We start from the raw sequence: 24,837 nt of genomic DNA on the forward strand, positions 1-24,837 counted from the left end.
TACTTAATTCAAAGGTGGTGGGGCCCAATGTGAGACCGTTTCATGGGGCCCAAAATCACTGGCGGCGCCCCTGACCCTAAGTGAATGTGCCCAGTGTGAGTACTGAACCCATACATCACACTCCTACACTGTGACTGAACACACACACCACACTCCTGTACTAACTGAACACACACATCACACTCCTGTTCTGTGACTGAACACACACACACAATGCATGCAGTATAATATTCCATTGTAAATGTTGGTGTGTAAAAGAAATGACACTAATGTCCATAATATTATATATTTATACTTTAAGAATTTTAGTTTTTGCCCTCTCCAACATGCACATCTAAGGAAGTCCTTGCTTCCATCGCAATCATGTGAGATGTCTGAAGTCATTTACTGCATTGCATGCTGGGCAAAACATGCAAGAACCAATCAAATTGCAGGAATCACCACGTTAGAAAAAGAGTGTCTGAGGTCAAGATTATATAACAGCAAAAAAAAACATTTGAAGTGTTGTAAAGTTTTTATATGCAGGGTCATTTAAAGATGTACATTTTGTGTGGGTTTGAAGGTCCTCTCTCGCTGTAAAGTAAGGGTTTTATTACTTGAAACAGACCAAAATGTCTTCCTTCACTGTGCTAGGATGGGTCCTGATTTCTGATGAGCCAAACCAACCTGGATACGCATCCTGAGGAGGGACAGGATTCAGGCTCAGGGGTTAAGATGAAATAGTCACCATACTGAGAGGAGCTGTGTCTGTGTGTCAAAGGGCTGGAAAGAATCTACTATAAACAGATTAACATCATGGAAATATGGAAATGTCTGTAGGACATGGTCTGTTGGGGTGCAGGTTATGTGATTAACAAAGAGGGTTGTTGTCTGTTGCCTGTATATACCGTTCCGATGAACTGTGACAGTGTTTTGTGTGGTTGATGATTATATTGTATTTTTACCTTTTAATGAAATTAATTGACTTTTTAGATTGTTCAGTGAATGAACCTCTCTCTCAGTGAAGTCTTTATTGTTATGATAACAAATCATCTGCATCAGCAGTGGTTCAAATGAATTAGATCCATGATAATGATCAACGTAAATAGAACATCCAGCAGTGAGGTAATTTCTCCTAGTTTCCAAGGGAACAGAGTCACGAGTGACAAAATAATTATAATTTTATGTTCAATTTTAAGGATTGCACTGAGCAACTTTCTGATTGCATATCATTGCTTTATTTTGCAAATGCATGTCATAAAGGAACTTTATAGATTTTAACTTTTGACTTATCACAGGATTTTAAAATGGCTGATCTATTTAGATTTTACTGTGCACACCATGTGATCAAACATGAAATGTTTTGCACTGTAATGGAATATTACTTTCAGGTTCTGTAATGCCGTACACTGCACTGTGGGATGTTAGATACTACAGGATGGCAGGGTATTGCTTTTTACATTATATACTGCAGGCTGGCAGGGTATTGCTGTTTACATACTATAGGATGGCAGGGTATTGCTGTTTACATACTATAGGATGGCAGGGTATTGCTGTTTACATTACATACTATAGGATGGCAGGGTATTGCTGTTTACATACTATAGGATGGCAGGGTATTGCTGTTTACATTACATACTATAGGATGGCAGGGTATTGCTGTTTACATACTATAGGATGGCAGGGTATTGCTGTTTACATTACATACTATAGGATGGCAGGGTATTGCTGTTTATATTAGATACTGTGGGATGGCAGGGTATTGCTGTTTACATTAGATACTACAGAGTATTGCTGTTTACATTACATACTATAGGATGGCAGGGTATTGCTGTTTACATGAGATACTACAGAGTATTGCTGTTTACATACTATAGGATGGCAGGGTATTGCTTTTTAAATTTGATACTATGGGATGGCAGGGTGTTTCTGTTTACATTAGATACTATAGGATCGGCGGGCTATTGCTGTTTACATTAGATACTATGGGATGGCGGGTGTTTCTGTTTACATTAGATACTATAGGATGGCAGGGTATTGCTGTTTACATGAGATACTACAGAGTATTGCTGTTTACATACTATAGGATGGCAGGGTATTGCTTTTTAAATTTGATACTATGGGATGGCAGGGTGTTTCTGTTTACATTAGATACTATAGGATGGCAGGGTATTGCTTTTTAAATTTGATACTACAAGGTATTGCTGTTTACATTAGATACTGCAGGATGTTCTGTATGTTGTATCAAGAGGACCTATATTCTATTTTACCTAATTTGGATTCTCTGCTCGGCCATATTTCTGATGAGGCATTTACTGAAGGCTGTAATAATGTAATCATGATGTCATAGGCTTTATGACCTGGGTTGTGTGACAACATATCCTTCTGGACTCTAAATAGGTCAGAGGTTATGAGCTACGAATGGTGTTGGTTCCAGCTTCTCCAAAACGGCTCTAGAATTTAACGTCTCTAGAATTTATAGAATGTAGTGATTAACAAAAAACATCCAGTGAGTAGCAGTTCTGAGGGCAAAAATACCTTGCTAATGAGAAAGGTCAGAGGAGAACAGGCAGATATGTTCAAGCGAACAGAAAGGTCACGGTTGCACTGATTGGTCTCCTGAGGCAGGTCTACAGCTCAGAACCTGCGTCGCGGGCAGCACTGCCCTTCCAGCAGCACACACTGCAATCTCAGTGGCCCTCTTATGAGCTCAGAAAGCGTATGTGGCTAAATCTTTCCACTGTCTGGGTATTCTGACAAATCATTTTGCAGGCAAAAGGAAGGGGAATTGTAGCAAACAAAGTCTTTATTCATTGCAGGTAGACTGTCTAAACAGGCCGCTTCTGTTCCATAAATACCAAATAAAAATGGTATTGTAGTGGGTTTACCCGTATTTAGGCTCCTAATAGGATCTCATTAATGTGGTCTTCACTTAGTGGTGTACCTGCCTCACACAAGAATGGTAATAGTGAACAAATGTGTCAGAATCACACATCCCTTGTCCCAGCTACCGTTCAACGATGATGATGGCAGCACACAAATATTCCATCTTCATTTTTCCCCAAAGGCGCCAGGAAAAATCGTGGCTCACCCCATTCAAGGTCAAATATTGAACGATGCACATGCAAACTAAGCAGTATGTGCATGGTCAAAAGACAGGAAATCTGATAGAACAGGCCACTGACCGAGAACCAAAGTGGAACTAACAGAAAAATAGCTCAATTTAAAGTCACAGATTTATATGCATATTTACAAACATCTCTTTATTTTCACAGTATAACTTTTCCAGTTGTACAGATGTAGAAACAGCGAAACTAAAGGAGAGGGTGGGCTGGTCGTATTTAGAGACTGACTCACTGATTGATTAAAGGGAACATCTTCCTTTGCTGTAGGATGTTCCACTCAGTCTATCCGTCTGCCTGTCTGTTTATCTTTTCCTCTGTATCAGTCTATGCCCTCTCCCTTTCTCTCAGGGCCATGTTTGTTCTTCAGTTTTTCTCATCTTAAAAAACAAAAAAACATCCTCCTGGCGTTCTCCACCCCCCCCCCCCCCCCCCCAAACACATCTATTTGTGCTATCTAGGTTGTCAGTCCGGTCGTTTTGCGATCCTCTCTCGGGTAAGTGGAACGTCTGTGGTGGTTCTGCTGGGGTTCTGTTGGGTCGGCGTGTCTTTCTACGGGTCATTTCTCCCATCCCTTCCCTCCCGGCTGCTTGGGCAGCCTGAGCCCCACCATTCCTGCCGCCTCCTCCAGCCCACGCTCCCCTTTGCCGTGGTACAGTTTGTGGAGGGCGAGGTTGAGCCGGGTGGAGGCCAGCAGGCACAAGTAGGACTGGGAGGCGTGGAGGGCCTCTTCCTGGGCGCGGCAATACCTCTCGCTGCTCACCTTGATAAGAGAGAGATGACAGGTGGGAGGGTTTAAACACCAGCACCCAGCACAGCTTACATAACCACAAAAAGAGAGATCAAGGAAACAAACACGATAGCCACGCCCACAACCACAATGTGTGAGAATGCGGTTCTGGACTGCAGTGTCTGAGGTCAAAGGTCACAGCAGGAGAGTGGATGACTTCAGAGCCAATCACACATGGGCCAGAACCTATTCTAGTTTTTTCAGTTTGCCGTTTTGAATGTTTTGAACCAAGCATATATTTATGACACTGGGTCATATAGAAGATAATAGCTGTGAACTTAGGAGGTACTATTGAGATCATGGAAAAAGATGAAGCCTGATACTATTTTGGATATTCCTGCAGTACTGAGTGCACCGATTCAGAGACCGATGTGCCCTGAGGAGGCTACAGTACTGCGCGAGTGCACTGATTCACACACCGATGACCCTTCCTGCTGAATTTGCGACAGACGAATAAGACTACGACGCAAAGAATGCGTCCACGTGGATGCATCCCAGCGATGCTCTGCTGCAATATGATGAGAAACCTCGTGAGAGAATGCGCTCGTTTCCGCATGTGTCCCTCCACTTCACTTCCACGTCACGCGGCAGTAGTGGAAGGAAAGATGCAACAAACTGCCACTTATATCAAACCCATTTTTCTGAGTGAAGTGAAAGGAGAGGCTGTGTTCTCGAACACTTGCGCTGCACTCTCACAGGAAATCATATGAAAGTGATTGCAACAACGTGCTATTCCCTTTTCTCCTGCTTGGACCCATCAGTGTAGCAGTGTGAACACCTCTGATACGTCTGTCTATGAGGCAGAATCCTAATGTCCACACAGGACTCTGCTGGAGAGTGGACAGCACTGTTTGGGCATTCTCTTTGTGCCTGCCTGTAGGTACAGACGGATGACAAATTAAAGGAAAAACCTGAATAAATGAGTGCAGAAACATAATGCACATGCATCCATACAGGTGTACTGCATTAAACAATTAAGCAATTAAACATCATATCATGCTCTGTGGCATGTATATAAATGCTGATTAGGCCCAGTTGACCTCGATTTTGGATCAAGGTGTCAAGAGGAAAAGATCTAAGTGACTTTGAAAGACACTTCATTATTGGGGCATGGGTGGCAGGAGCTTCAGTCACAAAGACTACTCAACTGGCTAGTGTTTCAATAGGAAAAGTGACTAAAGTGACATCTGCATTTAGATCTATAGAAAAGACATCAGTTAATAGGGTTGGAAATTGTGATTTAAAGCCTACATTCAATGACTGTGATGCTTGTGCATTAGTGTGATTTGTAAAGAAACACAGAAGAGCAACTCTTCCTCAGGTGACTGAGAATGTCAGTGCAGGACGTGATCAGACTGTCAGCAAGAACAGTCTGTTGACAAATAAAGAGAGGGATATTATAGTTTGGTTGCAATGCATAAACCCCTCATTACAAAGGTGAATGCACATTTGAGAGTTCAGTAGTGCAAAAACCATAGGCACTGGTCTACAGAGCTAAAAGTGATATGATCAGATGAGTCATCCTTCAACATATTCTCGGCAAGTGGACGAGTGCATGTGTGGCATACACCAAGCCCTGTTATGCTGCGGGGGGCATTTTCCTGGCATGGTTTGGGTCCACTTGTCCCCTTAGAGGGAATGGTCACTAAAAAAAATACAAAGTTATTCCGAGCGATCACAATGAAACACTTCTATCCCGATGGGAGTGGTCTCTTCCAGGATGACAATGCCCCCATCCACAGGGCACGAGGGGTCACTGAATGGTTTAATGAGAATGAAAATTACGTGAATCGTGCTATGGCCTTTGCAGTCACCAGATCTTAACCCAACTGAAGACCTATGAGAGATTTTGGACCGATGTGTTAGACAGTCCTCTCCACCACCACCATCAAAACAACACATGAGGGAATATCTTTCAGAAGAATGGTGTTCCATCTGTCCAGTAGTGTTCCAGAGACATCTATGCCAAGGCACACTGAAGCTGTTCTGGAGGCTCATAGTGGCCCAACACTTTACTAGGACACTTCATGTTGATTTTTCCCTTAATTTGTCAGCCATCTGTACCTGAAGAGCCACTAGAACGCACTTTTTCAGCAGCAAATTTCAGAAAATCCCTTTCTGAGTGTAGCATGCTGTGCTTTGTGTACATGGAATCCACAGTTTCCTTAATTCTGTGCAGATTCACTTTTCTTCACATGAAACAAAACAATCTTTTTACTTATTCGTTTTTGATATATCCCCAGCGACATTTTTTGTGTTGCTAGCCTATTACTTTACACTTGGAAATGCCAAGATTTGAATTTTCTTCAACTGTCATATTGCCAGGGCTGCAAAAATCCATTCATTTTATTGGAATTTTACTGCTGACTACTTTTGATTGTGGTACCAATATGTGAAAACACAACCCTGACAGCAACTGCTTATGAAGACTGTTTTTGTTTCAAGTCGATTGTGAAAACACTGACTATTAAGCAGGACTGCTTTGTTCAGCTACCCTTTTCAATAGAATTACTAACAATTTCGTGTTTGCAAACTGAAACCAGACGGCATTAAAAACGGTCAACTTTGGAAAAAGACGTTGCAAGATAGACCCTGATCATGACACAGTAATCACATTTAATGTGCGCCAATACGTTTTCGCAACTGTTTCACGGCGTAACGTCATGATTATGTCTTCTTTCGTCAGCACATGACGACAACTTGTTATTTGAAATCAGCCAAGCAGTGATCTCGGTAGCTTTTGACAGTTGTTGCAACCTAGAGAACGTTTCGTGAGAGAACGAAGACAAGGCATTAAAGACGAAAGTACGATCTACTCGCATTTCTAGCAAATCAGGGGAGTTGTATCACGTTTATTCACAACTTAAACTGTGCATTCTCTGTCCTGAAAATCGTATTTGCCTGAGTTAACCAACTCGTCAGTTATAAAAAACTATATAGTCGACTATAAGCTAGTTTAAACAAGCAAGCTAGACTAACGCTGGTCAGAGAGCGCTTGCGTGTTTAGCTTGTTACCTAGACTAAGCACATTCAACGATGTCTCTTACCTTTTTTCTTACCTGATTTTTACGGAATTGATCCAAAACATAATTATATGCCAATGTTTGTTTGTATTCGGGTCCCTTTAGTGCCCGAATCTCCTTCAGTATACCGCGGCACACACGTAGCGGCGATGTCAACGCCGCCATCTTTAACCTCCAGTTCGTCCTCGACCGTGAGGCAAACAAGTCAAAACACGAGATTGTCGACAGGCCGCTCATAGATATAGAATTACTAGATCTGTCGTCATTTTAAAACGGAGGTCCAAATGGTTGTCGATCTGGACGCCGTATTTAACAACACCTAGGCAACATATGGTTATATATGCAGCGTGTGTGTAGACGTGTGCGTAGACACAGCATAAAATATACCATATAAGATACCATGATGACAGACTAATAATAAGCTTAAGGTTAGCATTTTCTATTTGTTTGTGATCCATCTGTTGGCTTTTGATTACAGTGTTAACATGTAAAAGAAAAAAAAACAGTTGGACATCAATATGAATAGGCTATAAACCTTCGAATGGGTAGAATTTATAGTTCACACGTTTACGTTTTGTGGATGTTTTTTTGTTAAAGGGTCACAGATGCAGGCTATATCACATCGGAACACACAACCGTGGTATTTCTTCAAACGGTTCCTATACTCCTAAAGTAGGCAACGCTAACTGCAAGTTCACTCGACAGAGGGCGACATAATATTACAGCAATTCATTATGTCTGTTCACGGCTGTGACCACACGATGGTGCTAGTGGGAGAGGAACGCTGTCCAGGTGTCAGTCGATATCTGTGAAACGTAGGCTACACCGTTGTTTGTTCGCCTCACTCTTTTCAAGACCATCGTTGCTCGTCAACCGTCACCCGAAGGTTAATGTCACAAAACAATTAAAAAGGCTCTTTACTATCAATACATTACAGTGTGTTTAGTAAATGTTTTAAGTATTAAAAGTGTTTATTGTAATTTTAAATGGGTGTTTTTTTATTTACTTTTTATCTTGATATGAAACATAATTTATGCCAAGAAACGTGATAAACGTTAACGAATGTATTCAATAAATAACTTCAGTCCTAAATAATGTTTTCCACACGGTCCGCATTTTATCTGCTCAGTCTGGTTAGAACCAGTTTGAACAGGATCCTCCGATGTTGGCAGCGATGGAAGGAAAACCTGGACTGGATTTCGAATAGGCTACTCAGCTGCAATTTAGCCATGTGTGAATATAACTTCTGCCACTTTTCTTTCTTGAAGTTGAAGTATCATACCAGAAGCAGATATGGTCATATTAAAAAATTACCCATTGTGTGGTAGGCTACATGTGTTGACTTTAATGCACGTACTTTGTCTGCCAAACCGTACTTGCTGATCACCCATGAATTGTTTTTCATTTTACTCTCTGGTTGTTTAAAATTAGTTTATACTTTTCATAGGCTATATATGTGGTATAGCTATTTCTCGGCCCAACAATAATTATCATAGCCATAAGAACAATTAACAAGTAGGCTAATAAAAAAACGTACAATAATATAGCAGGTCGTAGTCTGTGCTATGACTGAAATGAGAGCCAAGCACAAGTTTTAAATGAAATCAGGCAATATAAAACATCTGTCATTATGAAGTCTGTGGCTTCCCCGAGAGATCACAGCCTACTTACCTTTACTTTTTTAAATCTTGTGTTGTCCTATTAGTTTAGTCAGTATGGCTGTAAGACTTGATGGACGGGTAAGCGGGAACGCAATTAACTTTTGCGCAAGCTCAATTGTGACTCGTATTTCTGGCGGGAAAGGGGCGCGAAGACTTTGCGCAGTCACACGTGAATATAATTGGGCTATGCCTAGAAACAGAAGGTTGCTCATGGAGTAGTAGCCTATGTTAACTGTTTTAAGTAAATAACTGTTAAAAAGTCGAAGCTAACTAGAAACAACAAGAACCAAAAAAGAAAAAAGGCACCAAGAACCAAATTGTAAGTAATTCTGTAACTATGATATAAAGAATAACAGGTTTAAGTAAACCATTAATGCAGTTGCTAACAAGCTAGCTAGCTGGCTAGGAATGAGTGAAACTCATTTGTGCTTAGGTTGTTACATTTAATTGAAGAACATTTTGAGGCATACCTACATATGTAACTCTATTAAGTCAGACTTAAGAGTATATGTAGGCCTATGTTTATCTGAGGGATTGTCTGTCACACCCTAAGTTAGCTGATTTACGTCAAAAAAGAAAACCAACAGTTAAAACTTAAGATATGTTATATATATATATATATATATATATATATATATATATATGGTCTTATAAGCAGAAATATTCAAATCTTTTAACCTCATAAAATATTTTGAGGGTGGATCTTTTCCTAAATATAAATGGTCTTTTAAAATATAAAACAACATTTTTTGTGAAATTAGGTGTTTATACATTTTATATGGAATATGTCAGGGAAAAATAACAATAACACCAAAAATGTACGTTTTTTTTTTTTTTTTTTTTTTTTGAAAGACCCATAACCAGCTAATTTCTTTGTGTCGCTGTGTTCTTAGATCTGCCCAGATCTAATTTCATAAACCTTGGAGAACATTTCATTAGAATTCATTTGAAACGTTAAATAAGCACTGTATTCATTGTGGGTCTTCAGTTAGATGATGTAAAAACATTTTTGGTTCTCCCAGCTAAATATTTTCAAGTAACTTTCCAATAGCACTTTTAACTTTTGCTCACCTTTCAGGGTTCAAGGTTCTGTGGATTACAAATTATAAGATCTGGTGACAAGCCTTTTATGTTGGCACTAGTCAAGATTTTATCCCAGTACCTTCTTGCTGTCAAGCAACAGCGCTGTTCAGTTCACCTCTATAGGATATAAGCTTGAAATAGGACTTTTTTGTTAGTTTCGCAGCATCATTGAATTAGTATTTTAAAAAGCTTGAAAAAAGCACAGTTCTGGTGCATTTGCAATGTTCGACTCCTTATTGAATACAACGCTATCACAATTGTGTACTTCGGCACATAGTTTAGCGTGCGCATGTACAAGTTACTGGTACGTTAGTTAACTTAGTAGCCTTGTAGATATCCTTAGTGATAAAGGTAGCTAAGAAGACTTATCTAGCTAGCTAACCGTTGTGAATTACACTAGATAGCTAAAATTAGCTAGGCAGCTAGTTGTGAATTACACTACACAGTGTAAAATACTTAGTTTTGTATTTGAATGGAGTAATAAAATGTAGTTCACAAAACTACAAATATTTTGTTTGCTGAATAGCACAATATGATTTACTATAACTTATTTACGGTGCCAACATAAAGGCTTGTCACTGGAGCTTAGAATTCGTAATCCTTAAAAGTGCTATTGGAGCTAGTAACTAGCTGGGAGAACCAAAATTTTCATTTTTTTTTACAGTGTATCCTATAATGTCATTAAGTAGGGTAGTCCAATGGTTTGGAGTTATTTACACATAAATTGTCCAAATACTTGTTGAGTCAAAGATTTTTCATTTTTCTGAAGATAAGGTTGTGTGTAAACATTACACACAGTCCTGTCATAAATCTAGTTATTATGTTTTGGGGTTTTACAGTGTTCTGGTTCCAAATGGCTTTTTATAAGTAATTTCTGTTGACAAGAAGTCATTTCCCTTTTTTAAAGGACAGGAAAGAGAACAGAATGCAACAACTAGACTAGAAGAATTTCTGTCCAGAGTTGAATTCCCATGCCCACCTGCTATGTTGTGTGGAGTCCTCTCCTGTTGAATGAATTCCAAAATTCTTGTGCAAACTAATGCATGCTAAGGATGGTGATAGGCAGACTGGATACGTAATAAAGATACGTATCCATTTGTTTCAGAAGAAATCATTACTGACCATCGCTCATTGCTGACAGTGAGGAAGGTAAGATATTCTCACTTGAACACTGTTTTCATTTTGTAGTTCACTGATGTATGTCTCCTCCCACACTTTTATATATGCACTCAAATATATATATATGTGACTTTATTTGTTTCTATTGCTTAAATATAGGATCTGCAGAAATCCTGCCGTCACTATTATCTGTGCCAACTGTATCGCATTTCAGCCATAAACCTTATGCTAACCAATGCTGAACAATCCCTTTCTCTTTTGGTAGTAGATGTACATGTCACATAACAAGGATATAGGCCCATTCAGAGGTACCATCCGCCCAAAATCTTCCTGTGATGAAAAAAACTCCTCTTACAGTATGGGATTTTATGGTTTATGAAGAGGGAACATGAGTACAGTTAACCTGACAGGTGGTTACTTTCTTAACACTTCTCATGGAATAATACTGTTTTGATTGGCTCCTGGCCCGGTGTTGATCTCTGTACCGCGGAACCAGATTCAGACAAGGGGAATTCCATAGTCCTGCTCCATATCTTCCTGTATCCGTGGCAATTCCTAATCATTATGGCATAATCATACATATCCATCTGCTGGCTGGTCGGTAGATGTCCCTCACATATCAGTGACGTGCATGAAATGCGCAGAGCAAGTTCAGTCAGGAAACTATTGCTGCAGCCGACCATTGGTCAGCCTCAGCAACCACATGTTCTCATACTCAACCAATCACATACGCACATCACTGAATGGTCTCATACTCAAACAGTCACATACACACATTGTTATATGTTCTCATAGTCAACCTATCACATGCTCTTATCACTAATAGAGTGCCTTTTTTAAACTGACAGTCAGACCTCTTAGGTGCTGTTCATTGCCTGTTCTGTTTTTTGCATGTTACACTTGCTGCAGATCACAGAATTGTGCTCACCCACTACCACCCCAGCTTCCACCTGTTGTTTGGATCTGCTTGTACTATAGGTACTGGGGGGGGTTTGGTATTTTTTCAGTTTAGTAGGGGATCCCTGTAGGGGATTCAGTTATGTATTGTGATCCCTGTTGGATAGGTTAATACATGATGGTGCATTCACGGATGTACTCAAAGCAGATCCATTCAGCGCAAAATTATAATAATTACTTAGCATATTCATTAATATATTTAATCTAAATATGAGTTGCCTGGACTGAAATTTACCTTGTCCTGTTCTGCTGTGATAACGGTACAGTCCAAACTCAAGTAGAACACCTGGACTGGTCGCTGTCCTCATCTGTTTCCAGTGTCAAGGAGTTAAATGGGCAGGATCAAATGATCAAAAGGGATGTCTGTATTGTTCTTCTGAATGTCCATCCTTACTGCCTGTGCTCTTATTTAACCTTACCTTAAGAAAACCAAGGAAGAGTTCCTCAGAAGCAGTTTCTTTTTTTAAATGCTGTTTCTCCATTTTCTTCCCAAAGTGGATTGTCCAGTTGTATATATCCTCATTACTTTATCAAGACAGACAAACAAATGCTCCCAATTGTGCTCGAGCCAATTGTGTGTTACCTTGTGGGGCTGCCGGCCATAGTTGGCACTGGCATGCCATGGTCTTGATTCGATACCAGGCCATTGGACTCCTCAATGTACTAGAGCAGAGCCTTAGCAGATAACACACCATAGGGCACATCTATCCACTAGATCAGTGCCTATATGGCTATCTATCCACTAGATCAAACTATAGGGCCCCTCCATGCACTAGGACAGTGCCTTAACAGGAAGAACCAGAAGCCATTTCTCTACTGGGGATGTTCCATTCCTTAAGTTGGGAGAATACTTGCTGTGGAAATGAGCTTCGGCTAGTTCATATGAACTATGATGTAAAATGATGCGTTTTGGGAGAAAACAAAACTCTGTACTGACTTCGGCACACCAGCGTAAATGAGGAGATTGCTTACAATTGGTCTAAAATATCACATGGGTGGCTGCGTTAGCTGATACATACATCAGGATCTTTGAATTCTTTAGCTGAGTAGTAATAACGATATAGCTATATCTGTAATAAATTATGCTCCTTTACCACACAAATTGATGTTTTCTGTGTTTGGTGTGGCAAACGTATTTCTGTGTTTTCTGTGGTTATCAGAACCACAGAATCTGAATGTGCACCCCCCACTGGCATGGAGTATCACTAAACGAACGGTTTGAAGCTGCAGTGAGTATACACTTGTTTATATACAGCTCCGTGTTCAGATGTGGTTCCGTTTTGGCCGAGTTTGCCTTATTATCAAGTATACTGCCTGCTTTAGTCTCACACAAACTCAGAATGAGTTAGCAAAGTCACAAGTCACCCAGTTGAATTCGGTTTTAAGTGATGTGGGCCGTCTTCAGTCCTGTTAAAATGCTAATGACATAGCGCTAACTTTCCAGACCTGCGAATTGATGGCTATCAGGTCGCTGTTGGCACGTTGTAATCTGCACTTTCCCGTCAAGTGGCACATAAGGTAAAGCTGCCTGATTGGACTTTTGCCCAAAAACAGCCTGACTTGTGGATATTATTCATTAGGGTGAAGTACATGAAGATGTCTACTGAAGACTCATGGACTGGTCGTTCATCACAGCGTTCAGTGTGCAGCACATTACACCTGATCATTCAGTCCCATGGGCCTGCCATCAAATCTACATGAGAAGAATGATATTAACACTAATATTAATGCTGGAATTATTAGGCCTGTACTTTATCTACAGCCGAGAGCTGGGCTTACAACACTTCCCAGAACCTCTTTCTTACTGATCCAGGTGCTTCAGCTACTTCTCAGAGTTTCATCTGTTACTGTCCACCTGACTGGCTCTCAGGTGCCTGCTCAGGGTTCATGATTCTTGATTTTTTTAGTTTTTTCTTGAGACAATAGAATCTGGTCGACTGCCAGCCACCCTGCTACATTGGATGATTATTGGATGTTTCCAAACACCTGAGAATCAGGAGTCATCTGCTTGATAAAAAAGAGGCTATATAAGCTGAATGTGTGTCATATCATATTTATTTATTTATTTTCCCCTTAAACTTATTAACATGGTGCAGGTTTGGCTGGTTATCCTTTACTCTGTCTTTGAATTATTCATTATCTACCAAATGGTTGAGTTTAGTGGCCATGTGACCGCACATTCAGCAATTACGTCAGTCAGTTTTTAACTTGATCCGTTAAATAATTTTGTAGCCTCTTTTTATTCAGTTGTTTGCAATATAGCACAATAAGCAGAATGGGAACATGGGATTTTCTATTCTTCATGACATTTCTGACATAATTTTCTGGCACAGCTATTTCTGACATAATGTGGCTTAAGAGTAAGGTAAATAATCCCTCTAAACATGAAGAGCACCTAATTAAGAAAAATTAACAGCTTTTTAAAATTCTGGAATTGCAATTGTGGTTGATTTGTAGTTGGAACGAAAACCAACATAAACAGAGGGTCCCAAGGACCAAGTTTGAATACCTAGGTTATAAACCTCTTAGCATTACTAAGAATATGAAGACTGCTCAAAAAGGAATGTGCTACAAAATTTCATATTTTTTCAGCAAGGGACACTGAATCTCACATTTATGGTGGTGAGCAGAAGCACAAATTAACCATTACTCACAAAATGAGTAATTATGAGCAAATGCCTTTAATCTAACGTGTCTTCTGCATTTAATGACATTCAGGAATTAGGAATTAAGATAATTTTCACAGATTTAAAAAAAAAAAAAAAAAAAAAAAAAAACCTTAAAGCTGCTCCAAACCAGTGCTTCTGAACAGGAAATGGTTGTGTGAATGCAGTATTCATGTAGGCTCTCTCTGTAATACAGACAGGTGTGAATGGCCTCTCTGTGATACAGACAGGCGTGATTGCGGTATTCATGGCGCCTGTCTGTGATACAGACAGGCGTGATCGCGGTATTAATGGCGGCTGTCTGTGATACAGACAGGCGTGGTCGCGGTATTCGTGTAGGCCTCTTTTCTCTGTGATACAGACAGAGACTCTTTCCTGTCTTAACTGGAGACACATGCGCAGCAGAAAATATGCAGACATTAAAATTCACACTTATAAGGCAAGGATGTAGCTGTGCTCTGACGAGCATTATAGCAGGTGCTGTAACTAGACGAGGTTGCGTAGTGGTGGCGTGTGGTATAGCAACCCTGGTTGTCTCCTTTTACTTACCGCCTGCCGGGCAGCTGGGGGGGGGGGGGGGGGGGGGGAGCAGCAGCGCATGTGAGCGAGCAAGAGGGGGGAGGGAGAGAGGGGGAGGAATAGCAGAACTAGGAGGAGCCTTAAAAGTGTATTGACGTCAGGTTTTTCCCTCCCACTCTGTTTCCGTCTTTATTAAAGGTCTTCACTCTTTCCTCTCTCACTCTCACAAAGGCAGAGGTACTCAGGTGTTTACACTCAGTTAAATCTGGAGAAAAAGAGCACAGGCTGTGCTATATAGGCTGTGCGCATTGCTTTTTATATGTAATTAAGTGAATATGCAAAAAACATTTTCACAATCGCTTTAGAAGTCCTGGTACAATACTACGACTGTGAAAGATAATTTAGTTGTTTTTTTTTTTAATATAGTTTTCCCTTTGATTTTGTTTTTAATTTGTTTTGGTGACCATTTGTTTTTAAGTCAGTTGTCAGTTTTTAAGTCAGTTGTCAGTGTCGCTTTCTGCCTTTTCAAAATGGCTGCCAGTTCCCTGGAGTAAACGTTATCACATACATCTATCAGAGGAAAGGGGTAAGTGATTTAAAGTAATTAAATATATGTCTGTCACCATATCTGAAACTATGTTTTCATTTTGGTGCTGTTTTTATTTTTACCTATATTTGTCGTGAAGGTGTGTGCTGTGTGTTCATATGCTCTTTGACAGCGTTTTCGTGTTGGGGTCTTTATTACATTCAATTTTGCATTCAGAAAGTAATATATCTTTTGTGGTCAGTACATCTCTGTTACCTTCTCTGTTACCTGTTACCTTACCGCCATCTTTCTGGTCAGATCTACTCACTGCCATATGCAGCTCTATGTCTGACATCCTCTCACTCTATCTGGCCTCATCCATGTTCTCTCGTATCTCTTATTCTGGTCTGCCAGTCTATAGTGTCTTTTCCACTGTAGGGCCGAACGGTTTCCAATGGTGTTTCCACCTGGAAACGGTTTGGCGCGGAACGCTTACAAACCGTACCCAGCACGATTTTCTCGGCACGGTTAGACAACCGTGCTCAGTGCAGCAGAACCGTTCGGGTGGGCGGGCTTAATGACGTAAGTATTCACTGATTGGTTTCACATTTACGTCGGTTTTGTGACTGGGCGCTGATCCACTGCGTCACTTGCTGTCACTAGTTTTTCTTAAATACTTCCTAGTCCTGGTTTTAGCAGCCCGACAGATGGAAACAGAAACGGTAACCGTTCCCACGAGTACCGAGCAGCTCGGAACGGCACGGAGCGCCCCTGGTAACCGTTCGGCCCTACAGTAAAAAAGAGGCTTAAGCGTGTGTATCTGAGGCTAAATGTACCAGACTGCAGTCCCTCATCACTGACTCTGTGGCTGGATTTGAGCAGGATCTTAGTGATATCTTTCTATTAGAGGCCTGACAGGGTACAGGAGCCGTATATAATGGTGACGTCCTGGTGCCAGTGCCTGTACCATGATACCCAGTGAATTGCATTATACCCATTTCTTAAAATTGACTTACTTACAGGGATGAAGCCACACTGTCCCATAAGCAGGGAATCTCACATTACCATTGATTCCAGATAGGAACAACCATGTTTAAACCCTGTGTTACAGACATACAGCTTTAACACAGCAGTTATGTGAATTAATAAATCTTTTACACATGACGTGGGGTTTTGTCAGTTGAGAAGTAGCTGTTAGAGTATAGTACAGAAATACCATTGACTGTCCACTAAGCTCAGAGATCTAGACCATGATTTTCCTCTGTTCAGTTAAAGGCAGAGCAGTCAGCTGAAAATGTGCACATGGTAAACATAAGACAGGGTGTTACGCTGAAGCTGGGCAGTATAGCATAAAATAGCAGGCCAGGGTCAGAGAGAGAGTCACTGAGCGAGGTTGCGTAGTGGTGGCGTGTGGTATAGCAGCACTGTATGTCTCCCAGTACATACCGCATGCGAGTCAGCTGATGGGGGGAGGGGGCGCATGGATCGCTGGCGAGAGATAGGAAACAGAGGGGGAGGGGGACTAGCAGAAAGAGGTGGAGCTTTCTGTGCCTGTTTCTGTTCCTCTCCATTTCTCTTGTTTTTAAGTCTTCTCTCGTCTGTACCCAACAGCAGGGAGGCAAAGGCTTAAAGAAACAATCACACATTAGATTACATTTATTTGGCAGATGCTTTTATCCAAAGCAATGTACAAAAAGTGCATTTCATGGTCATAGACAACTACTAAACACAGGTTCAGTAAGATACAATACTTATTTTGTACAGCTACTTCTAGCCAAGAACACAGTTTAGTTCACACAGTGAACACTATTCAGACCTAACCTCTGCAAAGCCAACTAGGCAGAAGAATATGGTACAGTACCAGGACAAATACAAATTACCAAAAAGTGCTGGGATGGGATATAACTCAAGAGAATTTAGCCTAAGCTTTAGTGTAGCTCTGGATTAATAAAACTACATGTACAAATGTTAAGGGTTTTAATGTATGTATATTAGATTTAGGAGCGGTTATTACGATACTGCTATTGTTAATGGTTTTTTTACTTTTATTTTACTGTCCTCAAGGTTGTGTGCAGATATTCTGGCAACCATTTTGTTTGTAACTCAGTCATCAGTCATTCTTTCCTGCCGTCATAAAATGGCTGCCAGATGCGTGGCGTAACCTTTGATTCTAATACGGGTTTCTGTCGAAATAAGTGCAGAGAGGTAAGTCATTTTCAAAGAATTTACTATAGATATTTACTTGCAGTTATGTCTGAAAACATTATCTTTGTTTGTTTTATAGCTATTTATTAAAGAGGCTGTGTCCAAGGCTGCTAAGGTGTGGCATTTCTTGAAACGCTGCTTGACATTTTTAGGCTTGCTTGATATTTAATAACAGCCTTGCCTTAAATTAATCATATAGTACTATTTCTTCGAATAAGTAGTTTATTTTGTTTTTTGGGGTCAGTATGTGCCAGTGAACTTCTCAGGGCGTGCATACCGCCATATTTCAGGCCGGATCCACTCACCGCCGTGTGAAGCACTACATCTGTTGGGTATCCTTTGTGCGTGTCTAGCTGACACCATGAGTATCAGCATAAGTTCTGCACCTGGACTGTCCAATGTTATCACATCATTCTTCATTTAGATGCCTGAGCATTATTGACACCCAGGTCCTTCTTGGTTTTATCTGTATCAGTGATTCTTTAAATTGGAACATTTTCCTTGCCACTGTTACCCTTAGCTTCCTCGTGGGGACCTGGCCCCAGAATGTTCAATTCAAATTTATTTGTATCGCACTTTTTACAGAGAACTGTCACAAAGACGCTTTACAGAGTAGCAAGGCAAGAAACAGAGAAAAAATAGCAAACAGAGCAAACACCAGCCGTGAACCCCCAAATAGCAAGTACATAAGGTAAAAACTCCCAGTGGGTAGAAAACCCTCAAACGGTGGCGAGAAAAAATTCCCGAATAGGAAGAAATCTCGAGAGGAACCTGGCTATAGAGGGGGAGCCCATCCTCCAATGGCCAGACTGGTGTAAATTAGCAGTAGAATGGAATGTGGCAGAAATGCTACAAGGGATCTATCACAGCAAATAGAAGGGGTTAAGCAGGTTACAGCTGAAGTGGAAGTTAACAGGAATAATAGAAGGCAAATGGTACAGTTCAGTATAGTGCAGTTTTAGAGGAGCTCCAGGATTTTGGGTAATGTAGTTGCAGTGGACTGCATGTCTTCCAGTGGGAGTACATCAAGACTGTTTCACATAAAATGTATAAGATCTGTTTAAGAACCTGTGCCAAACTAGGTTTGGGCAGTGTGTCTCCCTTTGAACCACCTTATCAATGGATTAACAGTTCTTCCACCTGGTCAATACTCGGACTTACTATTCAATTTGTAAGTCATTTTGTGAGGGTTTCTTGAATATTGGCACTGCTATTCTGCTCCACAAACTTTTGAATGTATCACTTTCATCAGGTAATAAACCATTTCTCACCTGCTTTTACTGTTCATTGGATGTGGTTATACAGAATCGTCCTGACACCTTGTTCAGTATGCAGTAGTGCATCTTTGAGGAACCCAAACAAGGTTTGCAGGGATGGCTACTGTAATGAGGAGAGCCATATCAAAGTCGTACCTGGTCCTTAGTTTTGGGAAGGTGCCAAAGGATACTTCCCAGTTTCCAAGAATGCCTAAACTTTTTTGAGATATTTGTGCTTTCACCAAATGCAACCAATGCCACTTAGCTTTCAGTGGTTCTAATCTTCATTTTGTTCATACTAATGATGTAAAAAATGATAGTCAAATTAACTGTGACAAGTATTTTGTAATTAACAATGACAATGAACGTGATCATCAGAGTGCTAATTACCTGTATATTATCCCATTTTAATTCATCTGCATTTCCATGCTGGTGGTATTAGTGCTTATCTGTAATACAAAGAGTTCAGTGATGCCTCAGATTATTTGTTCTGTATTTGTCTCTTTCTTGCTTATAACCTATTAAGGGCATCTGTCTGTCCTGTTTGGGTATGCTATTGAATAGCGTTGTAGTGCATTTATTGCTCAAACACGAGGCGTTTATATTCTGACACGTCTCTGAAAAAGAATTGGTCCCGATCTTAAATACAATTGGGGACAAGGAATTAGAAGCTGTCAATCAGAAAGGTCTGTGAAATCCACAAAAGAACTTGAGAGGGGTCATATTATATACAGAAATATATTGTAGTACAGCTGATTCGTCAAATAGGAAAATGTTTAACTTCACTGTATGGATAATTCTGCATGGAGAGCATCAATTTATTATATATGGATGTTAAACTACAACATAATTTAATAAGGCTTATGTAACCAATTTGGCTGTAGATGGTACTGACTAAATGTATATGGTATAAATGGTATCCTTTGACTTACTGTATCTTTTTTGATAGTATTAGTATGCTGATGTACAACAATGGGTTGACCCAACTAGCCAATCAGAATTATTATTTCTTGTGATATCAGACTACCAGCACAGCAACACACTTGTAAGCAGAGTTAATAATTTGGCTGATTTTTTGGTTTTCATTTTAATTTATGTTTTTTCCGATCCCAAGAGCCATGCATGTAAGCACAGTAAACTATACCTCCTTGCTGAGTTTGCATATAAGTGCACATCCCTGCAGAATCATCAGCCACCTTATTTCATGCAAATAACAGGGAAAGCTAGTGGCAGATGTGTAAATTGACCATTTGATTTGTGCATGGGAGCGGCATTTTCCTGTCAAAGCAGCATGATTAGCTAATAGTGTGTCATATCTTACGAAGACTATGTAAGATTTTGGCACATTTTAGGTGTGTATTTTATTATGATTATTTTGTGTGTGTGTTGGATGTGTTGGGTGTACTGGGGTTTTTGTAGAGCACTCATACATATTAGTGTATTTTTTAGGAATTGATGAGGAAAGGGGAGTTTTGTTTACTTTTGTTAAATCTGCAAATGCCTTTGTCTATAGTTGTAATCATCTCTACAGGAACTCAGACTTTGTTGCAGTATAGTCAGAGGTAACTTAACGTTTTTTTTTGGAAATCTGAGGGAGTGGTAGCTATAACTGAAATGTCACATCCATTGTCATCTGCACCTTTTTGCTGTTTTTTCCAGTCACTTTCTCCAAATTACCTGGTACACAACCCACAATACTAATCACAGGCACTGTGCAATCAGGCACAAGTAATCAGGTTAACGGTGTGTTCGCCCTGAGACTCACTGAGGTTCTCCATTTGGCCTGGTTCTTTTTCCCTTTTTCTCCTTTCTTACTCTTTCTTTGCCTGCTTGTAGGGTCTCATTGTTCCGACTGCACACAGTGAAATATCCAGTGAGCCAAATCGACTCTTACATAGTATGCATGGTCTGTATATGTATACTCTTCTAGAGTTGAATTAACACTGGGCATTTCCCTGGGCAGAAGTTCATCTTATCTGCTTCGTCCCACCCCTCCTGTGGGAATTGGAATGCATTTCTACAATCAGCCGACTCTTTTCCATTGGCCACTGCTGCGATCCTCTCTGTCCTCACTGCTGTCACTCTTTTACACGAGAGCCCAGCACACGTTCACTTCTGTCACCCCTTCACTTGCCAATTTATTCCCTAGAAGGGCAGGAAACCCAACAATGGCCTCATGGACCCACCTCAAAATCACATGCTTTAGGACATTTAGGACAGTGTGGTGTAGACACACTGCTCAGATCAACAGGAAATCGCTGCATTAGTGCTGTGCTTGCCACGGTGTTACGTCACTGTAACACACCGTTATTGTTCATTTTCCTTGATTGACAAGTGCGCCAGTGATCTGCATGATCCATTGGCAGGTAAATACAGCTTCTTTCTTCTCATCATGTTAGGGAGATTAAACAATAAAAATATCTGTTTTAATTGCCAAGAGCACTTAATGAAAATGTACACTGCCCTGTTAACCACCACATTAGGTTTCAGCACAACCTGCAATAAAGGCCATCTAGACAAACCTGTGCTTCAAGATCATTTAAATAGCTAAATCTGTGCATTCATTTTCCATGAATATTCTCTAAGTGAGAGAGCGAAGAGTACATGTATCCGCAATTTTAAATAATGTTGATGCGATGAAAACTGCTTTACTTGAGATGTCGCATTATTTGGGAATCAAATTCTTAGACATCACACATTTGCTTGCGTGGCCTGAAATGAAGACCAATCCACAACATCAACACTTGGCACAAGTTTTTTGTTTTTATTTTATTTTATTTTATTTTATTTTTTTTTGAGTGTTCCTGACACCAACTCTTAACGCTGGCATTCATCTCTTGATCAGGACACGTGAAGTGCTTGTATTCATTTAATAACATCAACATTGAAGCTCTCCGGGTGCAATTTTAGTTAGTTTTTTACTTTTATTTACAACATGTAATTACAAAATGCCAGTATTGACGGTGTGGAGTATTTTGAGAAATATGTCCCTCCATAACTTCCTGAAGAGAAGGAGCAGGAAGGAACAAGTACTGCAGAAGAGGAGAGGAACCAGAACCACCACAGGAAGCGCATTGTCTCCCTGTGGGTCACAGGTTCTTCCTAAAGAACATGAACGTCTTACTCTTTGAGCCTAATGCAGAACTCTAAAAGAAGAAATTGTAAGCTTTCTGATATAAATTGTGGTGGTGTACAGTTATGCCAGTCTTGTTTTATCTGAAATCAGAACATTTTTTTTTACCTCCACAAAAGAAGGATAGGAAATGGCATCTTTCTGTTTGTTTGCTCGTCCATAACAGACATATCTGGAAAAGTAACTGCCAGATTTCCGTGAAATTAGCTGTGCACATTCATGTTCCTAAGAGGAAGAAAACTATTGATTTTGGTGACCTCATGACTTTTCCTTTAGCACCACTATCAGACCAAACATATCTTGGAAACCAATGGCTAGATTGCCAAGACATTTGCTTGTGAGGGGGAGGTTGCTGTGCCTTGCAGAAGTCTTCACTCTAGTTTAAATCTGGATTTGATGCATTTTTCAGATCCTTTGAAACGGCAACTGGTTTTTTAAATTTATTTATTTTTAAGAAAAAACAGTAATGTTTTGTATCACAGAAACATCCAGACAGAAACATCGGACAATATTTGTGTCACAGAAACAGCTCCATCTGACCAATGAAACTGCAGCCATCGTGAAAGTACATATAATTATGTAAAGAGGTAGAATTTAATAACTTAAATTCTACCTCTTTTTTTGTTCTGTATAATAATCAAACCTGGTCCCAGGAGACCCCTGTGTACTGTATTCTGGGTTTTACCCCAAACACAATTGCCCCTGAAATGTAACAAGCTCTTCATTGTTTTTTTAATGTCTTTTGGGGGATGACTTACCCCCTCAAGACCAAATTATGTTAGAAATAGCTGTGCATGAAGAATAACTGTCCCATATTCACACCCCAAATCACTCATTTCTGGATGTTTGGATGGTGAGACGAAGCAAGTGTCAAAGAGCCAGGCCTGTATTGTGTCAAAATAATTTTAAGGGGGGAAAAAAAGAAGAAATAACTGAAAACACATGTTTTAATTGATCAGGAGATTGGGAGATTTATAGAAAATAACAGCATACACAGGGTCACTGAGGGTGGAGATTGAGAACCCTTGCACCAGGGAGCAGGTGTGAGTTGTAGCAGAAATGCTCATGTTCTTGATGCATCAAGCTTGACTTATTTGGTCATTTTCATCTGCAGTTGCTGGGCACAAACTGCATGGACAGTACAGTACTGATTAATGTAGTCAGCTACCCACAGCAGAAGCATTTGCAAGCAATTCTAATAGATTTCTCGTGGCTAATAACCTTGATGCCAATGCTCCTTGTAGGCCTTGACTAACTTATTAATGTTGCTAGCTGTGGAGTGAATTGTATGATGTTCTCAGACACAAAAGTATTCACACCACATAAGCTAAATCTGTGGCCTTTTCCACACAGTGGAAAGGCCTGGCTCATAATATGCAGTTAAAAAATTCCATAAATCAACACATGAATTCCAAGCCAGTCATTGGTACTGGATTGGGTAGAGATGTACAGGAGTACTGGGTTCTATCTGCACAACACAGAATGGCACTTAAGGGTTAACCAGTTCATTGATGCTCAGTTGTCAGGGTGCCGGAGTGCTTTGTGTAGAACCTGAAGGTGCCTGTCATATAGTCTTCCCTCTCTGTTGCTGGTAGTAGAAGATCCCTGCCTTTCTGTGCCATTTGCAACTGTTAGGGTGAATACAGCTATGGATTAAGATCTGGTTCCGATAACACTTATAAGATATCTAAAGCCTGTCCATGGTAACAACATCAGGGCTGGCTATTCTGACTGTGCACAGAAATAGTAAGCCTGATGCTCCTCTGATTTAACGACCCCTTGTTGCTTTGGCTTCTTAAAAATAACGAAAATGTGTTTGTGTATTTTTCTGTGGTCTCTCGGCCAGGCATAAAGGAAATCAGCAGGGTCATGTCTGGGATTTCACAGCCAGTTTTCTTATTATTTGCCGAAGCACAGCCTAATATGTTTTCATGCTATTTTTTAAAATTTGGTTGTTAGTTTTACTAACGTAGCTAAAGTGGAATCCGTGTTCATTTGGATTTGATGTGTTGCAGCTTCTGGGATGTGGTCTGTGCATCTGAACAGGTCTCATCAAACGGTCGCATTGTGACGCGGTGAAGGATTGGGAAGTTCAGGCTGCAGCTTTCCTCTGTCTCTTCTAGTTTGCCTTTCATATACAGTACTTGCAAAAGAGGAATTATGCCAAGTTCTTCTTTCTTCTGATGTTTAAATGCTCAGATTTGTCCAATAACTCTGATTTGTGCTGGTAATGTCTCACTGATTCAATTTCTGTTGCCCACCACACATTTATGTCTAAGTGCCCAAACCCTGGACTGGCATTTCTCTGACCGTTTCATCGAACCTCCAGCTTGCTGACCCTTCCAGGCTGCCTTGCTAGAACCCGGTTCATTTCTCTCTGCACCTTGTGGGGAATCCTGTGTTTGCACAGATTGTTGTCGGTCGTTTTCTTGTGCAGAGTGCAGTCCGGGATTTGATGGGTAGTCACTGCAGTGCCATCATTGGCAGTCTTGTCTCAGCCAGTGACCTGCTCTCATATGGGATCAGTAGTAGAGACAACTCCCCAATCTTACTTAAGTGACTGAATGCATCCGTAGGGGTTTGAGTTACATTGCAGTGTGTCAGCTGACAGTTGCTTCTTTTGTGGATGTTCAGTTGTTTATGGAATTGTGATGACGCAGGCATGTCGTCATAAGACTATATTATTTTCAACAGCCTGTTTTCCCCCCTGACTTTTTTCTGCACTGTTGTGTAACCGGTCAAGTTTACGATTGATTCCCATGTAGGAATGCACTTTGAGATTGCCTCTGTGGAAAACT

At 40.4% G+C, this 24,837-nt stretch overlaps 2 protein-coding genes across 4 annotated transcripts in view; one reads left to right on the forward strand and one right to left on the reverse strand.

The window, feature by feature from the left end:
* Positions 1-2,767: 2,767 nt before the first annotated feature.
* On the reverse strand, positions 2,768-7,134 carry fmc1 (formation of mitochondrial complex V assembly factor 1 homolog). Of its 2 annotated transcripts, none has more exons than XM_035397232.1 (2): positions 6,939-7,134; positions 2,768-3,864 (listed from the first exon to the last, which is right to left on the reverse strand). In XM_035397232.1, the coding sequence occupies exons 1-2, from the start codon at positions 7,077-7,079 to the stop codon at positions 3,661-3,663; spliced, it is 345 nt and encodes a 114-aa protein (XP_035253123.1). In that variant the 5' UTR covers positions 7,080-7,134; the 3' UTR covers positions 2,768-3,660. The 2 variants fall into 2 exon arrangements, with proteins under 2 accessions (XP_035253123.1, XP_035253124.1); XM_035397233.1 differs by having other exon boundaries at positions 6,951-7,121.
* A 1,642-nt stretch (positions 7,135-8,776) lies between these two features.
* Positions 8,777-24,837, forward strand: part of LOC118216170 (activating transcription factor 7-interacting protein 1-like) — a 51,838-nt gene continuing 35,777 nt past the window's right edge. Inside the window, exons 1-2 of one of the 2 annotated variants that reach the window (XM_035397227.1) lie at positions 8,777-8,894; positions 10,764-10,807. The gene's annotated coding sequence lies outside the window, so the exon portion shown is untranslated. Of the gene's footprint in view, positions 8,895-10,763; positions 10,808-15,131; positions 15,506-24,837 lie in introns of those variants that run through there. The other variant, XM_035397226.1, reaches the window with a different exon arrangement.

The sequence above is a fragment of the Anguilla anguilla genome, chromosome 17 (assembly GCF_013347855.1).
Source record: "Anguilla anguilla isolate fAngAng1 chromosome 17, fAngAng1.pri, whole genome shotgun sequence".
In the NCBI taxonomy this organism is placed as follows: domain Eukaryota; kingdom Metazoa; phylum Chordata; class Actinopteri; order Anguilliformes; family Anguillidae; genus Anguilla; species Anguilla anguilla.